This window comes from Rhinatrema bivittatum, chromosome 16 (assembly GCF_901001135.1).
Source record: "Rhinatrema bivittatum chromosome 16, aRhiBiv1.1, whole genome shotgun sequence".
In the NCBI taxonomy this organism is placed as follows: Eukaryota; Metazoa; Chordata; class Amphibia; order Gymnophiona; family Rhinatrematidae; genus Rhinatrema; species Rhinatrema bivittatum.
The window spans coordinates 13,190,113-13,196,038 of record NC_042630.1 but is presented as its reverse complement, the minus strand read 5'-3'; the positions used below and the strand labels follow the sequence as shown (position 1 = coordinate 13,196,038).

At 40.1% G+C, this 5,926-nt stretch overlaps 1 protein-coding gene across 1 annotated transcript; it reads left to right on the top strand.

Moving 5' to 3' along the window:
* The first annotated feature begins 4,403 nt into the window (after positions 1-4,403).
* LOC115077361 (olfactory receptor 1044-like) lies at positions 4,404-5,324 on the top strand. The gene has a single exon (XM_029579655.1). The coding sequence runs from the start codon at positions 4,404-4,406 to the stop codon at positions 5,322-5,324; it is 921 nt and encodes a 306-aa protein (XP_029435515.1).
* Positions 5,325-5,926: the final 602 nt, after the last annotated feature.

Below are 5,926 nucleotides of genomic sequence, written 5' to 3'. Positions count from 1 at the left end.
GAAGGACCTCCTGCCGTCCAATCATGTTCGTCTATGGCCGCCGCCATTTTTCGGTGCCATTTTGGAAAATGGCGCCGGCTGAAGACAACAAGATTCAGGAGCAGGAGCCCGTTCCGGACCGCTGCCGTTCCGGACCGCCGCTGGACCCGCAGGTTATTTAAGTCATTTGGGGGGGGTTCGGGAGGGTGGGGGATTTAATTTAAAGGGTCGGGGGTGGGTTTTAGGGGGTTTTAGTGTGCCGGCTCACGATTCTAACGATTTATAACGATAAATCGTTAGAATCTCTATTGTATTGTGTTCCATAACGGTTTAAGACGATATTAAAATTATCGGACGATAATTTTAATCGTCCTAAAACGATTCACATCCCTAGTGTATTTACTCGAGCAAAAACCAGTTTTGCTCGAGTAAATGCTTTTTAAAATCTACCCCTAAGGATATTGTGTCAGTAAAGGCATAGCAAGAGATATCCAGCACTTTGAGGTGTGTTCTCAGTAGTATATTAGCATATTATTGGGGTGTGTTATCAGGATGATATCTAGCATTTGGGGAGTGTTCACAGAATTGTAATTATATTATTTGGGAGTGTCTTCAGCATGGTATCCAGAATTTGGGGGAGATTTCTCAGAATTACACCCTTCAGAATCAATTTTCAAACAATTTTATCTGGCCAGGTAAGCGTAAGCACTTTAGCAGCTAAATCAAAGCCTGTGAATGTTTTTTTTAATTGATTAATAAACGTTGTATCATTGACCTGGCATTATCTTCTAGGCATGCTGCTATGTTATCTCTTCTGATAAATCTGCTTCATTTATCAATCTGAGGGTTTATATCTCATTCAGGTAACTTAAAGCTCAACTATATTCAATGACCACTGTACTGAAGAGACCACTTTCTTTGAACTTGTGCTTAATTCTTCTCTAGCTCTGTTCTGATGAATAGGAGGGAGGAATAAGAGGGACCTGTGGTCCACAGGAAAAAAGATGGTTTTGAATCTTCTTACTTCTTCTCCCAACACCAACATGAATTTAAAATTAAATAGAAAGACAGGCAAATATCATGAAGCATTGCTTGAGGGTCACTTTACATACACAATAATTTTGTATGCGCCAGGTTATGATTGTGCACCCAAGTTTACAAATGACTTTCTATGATTTTCGTGTGGATCTGCTGTGGGTACATTTCTATAATTTTAATTTCATTGCATGATGTTGTTAAATTGTTTAATGAACGATGATATTTTATTAGTTCAGTGTTGCTATGGTATGATTTTATGTGAGAGACTGATTTTATGTTAATGTACTCCTTTTTGAATTTTTGATGACAATCGGTATAACAAATCAAATATTAACATTAAAATTACTTTCTGTCAAAAGGATAGCATTTCCCTTTGAAAGTGCGAGCTGGTAGTGGAAACCTGGCCACTTTTGTGCCTGGGTATTTTTTACCTACCTTGAATCAGGGGATTTCAAAATGAAATCTCTTTATGTACCTTCACTCCACTGGCTTTTCCCAACCTCATTTTTCATTTAGGGATTCAGCACGAATACTTGTACCTGCACTGAAGGGGGAGGGTAATGGTCAAGGTGTATATTTACATGGGTAACCACAAATTTAGCCATGTAAAAACCTTTGATGATAATCCATATAGTGATTAATGGCATCTGTGTAAATGACTACATTTTCATGGCATATTGGTGAAAATTGCAAGATTTCTCTGCAAACCTTGAATCTGACAAAATATGAAATATATTGACCTTGCAAAATATTCATATATTTGCAGAATATATTTTTAAATGTTTTTCCTCATTATGAAGTCTATTTTCTGTAACAGCTTAACCGTATGCTTTATATTAGGGCAATAAATTGAAAGAGAAATGGATGTGGTGTTTTTATAAATTCTGGCTCTTTTCTAGAGAATAGATTTTGAAAAATTCTTGTGAGTCCCGAAAAATGTAGATACACAAACACACCTGTCTTCCCCATGAAGTCTTCTTCTGTTGTCTTCTCTGTTAATTAGAAACCATGTCATCTTACACTACATGGAGCTGAGACTGGATTTGTTGGCACACTTACTACCAGTCACTGACTGAGGAAGGGAAAGGCTGAAAGAATTATAGAAGTGATCCTGCATGCCTCTCATTGTCTTAGTCCCAGTTCCTTGGGAAAATGCAATTCTGTGGAACTCAAACACGAACATATTCTGCTTGTTTTGCCCAAAACTCATCTTGGAACGTCTATAACAAGAGAAGTCCTGGAGGCCTTGAACGTGGAATTTCTAGCTGAGCCTCTGCTATTCAACCCATGTCTGGGTGCCTGCATGCTCAAGTCCTCCATGGTTCACTGTTGGCTAATGCTGGCCAGGATCACAAAGTTTGGGGATCTTCTGGATGATGATAGACACCTGGGGGTAACTGTAGAGACCCTAGCCCTAGTCACCTGTTGTCAGGAGACCATGAACACCAAAACATCCAGTGCTCCTTACTCGAGGGGGTTCTGCAGACTGAATGTCCTCACAAGACCCAGAGCCCTGTGCATCTGGATCTGCTTATCAGCTCTATGTCACGTAAACCCCCTCAGCCTCGCCACCCAGACAACCCATCCAGGTTGTCTGCCTTCATCCTGACACATTTCTGCATCATGCTAAGGGGTAAGATCTACTTGCTTGTGCTGCACACCATGCACTTCTTTGCCCTCATCTCACATCCAGACACCATCTGACAGGATGCTCTTTTGCTATCTGAGAGTGAGAAATGCTGGTGGGCATCTTTCTTTTCCCAGCATATCCCTAGGTCCACTGGGGACCTTAGCTGGAGAATTTTGCATGGTGTTCTCAGCAAGATTGAGTTTTTAGTTTGCTTCACGGACTCCTCACCATCCTGTCCCTTTTGTAGGATACCTGTGTCCATCTTTCACACATAATTCTTTTGTGCTAAACTGCAGCACTTTTTTATATTCCTTAAAAACCTGCTTTTGCAGTTCTATATAGAAACATAAAAACATAGAAATAATGGCAGAAAAGGACCAAACGGTCCATCCAGTCTGCCCAGCAAGTTCCCATACTTATCAGTTTCTTAGACCGTCAAAGTCAGGGCCCTTGTTGGTTACTGTTTGAGTCCAATATTTCATTATCTTTTGCCTTTGAAGCAGAGAGCAATGTTGGAGTTGCATCAAAAGTAAAGTTTTAGGCTTTCTGGTTAAGAGTAGTAACCACCGCATCAGCAAGTTACTCCCATGCTTATTTGTTTTCCCAGACTGTATAGTTCAGTGTCCTGTTGGTTGCTGTCTGAATCTAATTCCTCTTTTCCCACTGCCATTGAAGCAGAGAGCAATGATGGAGTTGCATCAACAGTATGAAGGTTTAATGGTTAAGCCACCACATCCACAAGTTACCCCTATGCCTCTTTTTCTTCATTCCCATCCTCTAGCCTTTAGGGATTCACAATGTTTATCCCATGCCCCTTTGAAATCTTTCACTGATTTTGTCTTTATCACCTTCCCTGGAAGGGCATTTCAGGCATCTTCCACCCTCTCCATGAAGAAATATTTCCTGACATTGATTCTGAGTCGTCCTACCTGGAGTTTCATTTTGTCACCCCTAGTTCTACTGATTTCTTTCCAATGGAAAAGGTTTTTTGTTGATTATGGATCATTAAAACTTTTCAGGTATCTGAAGGTCTGAACCATATCTCCTTTGCACCTCCTCTCTTCCAGGGTACACATATTTAGATCCTGCAACCTTTCCTCATAAGTCATATGATGGAGACCCCACACCATTTTGGTTACCCTTCTCTGGATGACCTCCATTCTGTCTCTATCCTGGATGGGATATTCTGGTCGTTTCCTGCCATCATTGCTATGTTGTTATATGTTATTACGTAATGAAAACCATAATGAGAATTCTCGTCCTCCTTTGTTCTGCACTCTTTCATTTCACTTTCCCAGCCTTAGGGATCCTTTCCCAATGGACCTACAGTGACAATAAATATTCCTGACTGCTGAAGATTACCAGATCAGAGTTAATGTGAGCCCTTATGATATTCAAATGGTACGAACACAAGTATGCAATTAATATTTGGAATGTTAAAAGAGTATTTAAAACAGTATCCGTATTGCTGTGCTTTGCACAAGATGAATATTGAATAGAAGATGCATTGGTCTTATCAGAACAGAAGACAATGAAAACAAAACATTGCAGGAGAATTCCCAGCAAGATGAGAAAATGGTTTCCTCAGTGACTTCCTGAATTCCATATTAGAAACAAATAAATGTGAGACATTATATAATTAAATAATAGCTTTCTGAATTATATTCCAGTGGGCAATTTATGAATCAGTAGCATCATTAATGCAAATGGCATAGTTGTTGAATAAATATCTATTGTCTTTGTACCTCAAAATCCAATGGAGAATGCAAATATTACCACAGTGACAGAATTCATCATTCTGGGCTTTCCTGAATTTCCAGAGCTGCAGATTCCCCTATTCTGTTTCTTTTTACTCGTTTACCTGATTGTTCTGATGGGAAACCTCACTATCATCACCGTGACATGCCTGGACCCTCGCCTGCACACCCCCATGTACTTTTTCCTCAGTAACCTGTCCTTCCTTGACATCTCTTACACCTCCGTGACTCTTCCCAAACTGCTGGATATCTTCCTTAGACAGAATCATCGTATTTCTGTGAATGGGTGTTTTACACAGATGTATTGTTTTTTGTCTCTGGTAACTATGGAATTTCTGATTCTTTCTGTCATGGCCTATGATCGTTATGTTGCAGTATGCCAACCTCTGTGCTACCGTTTGATTATGAATCAGAGAGTTTGTATCCTGATGGCCACGGGAACATGGATTCTTGGCTTTCTGATGCCAGTATCTTATGTTATTCTTCTTCCTCAGTTTTCTTTCTGTAGCTCCAATGAGATTAATCATTTCTTATGTGATTTCTCAGCACTCATGAAGCTTTCTTGCACAAGCACCTCAACTATTCAATGTATAGTTTATATTTTGAGTGTGTTTTTTGGGCTGCCTTGCTTTACATCAACCTTCACATCTTACATTTATATTATCTCTGCCATCCTGAGGATCCGTTCCACAGATGGGAGACGCAAAGCTTTCTCCACCTGCTCCTCTCACCTCTCAGTAGTCATTCTGTTCTATTTGACTATAATCTGTTTGTATATCAGACCATCGTCAATGCAATCACTGGAGCAAAACAAGCTTATTGCTCTGTTGCATAATGCTTTGATTCCTATGTTTAACCCTCTGATTTACAGCCTGAAAAACAAAGATGTAAAAGACGCCTTCAGAAAAGTTTTTTGTTGAAATATTTTGTCCTAATAATATTATCTTTGTATGTTTGTGGCTGTAAACAGAATGGCTCACCAAGACATAATGGTAGGTGCCTAGTTTATATTATGCACACTGAGGGGCCGATTTTTATTTCCCAGTGCGTACAAATACTGGAAAATACGTGCATGGCCGGGCCCAGCTGAGCGCATTTTCAAAACGTCCTGGCCACGCCCATATTTATTTATTGATTCTATTAATTTAATAATTTTTATATACCAATTTTTCATGCAAAGATATCAAATCGGTTTACAGTAGCTAACAAATATTCATTCATGTCCCATTATGTGCGGAAGAGTGAGATCTTTGAAAAGGGGAGGGCTGGGGTGCTGTCCTGGTGAAGAGTGCCCTGGCGGCTGGCTGGCTGGCACGTGTAACTTACTTCATCTCTGGAGAAACAGGTAAGTTTGAAACAAAAAAAATTAGGCTAGGTAGGTAGGTTTTAGGGGTAGGAGAAGAGAGGAGAAAAGGGAAGAAGGTTAGTTAGGAGGGTTAGGGAACTGGAGAAGGGCCTAGTCAAACTGCTGCATGATTCTTTCAAAATCCCCCCCCTTACAAAATCGGGTGCACATGTGCGC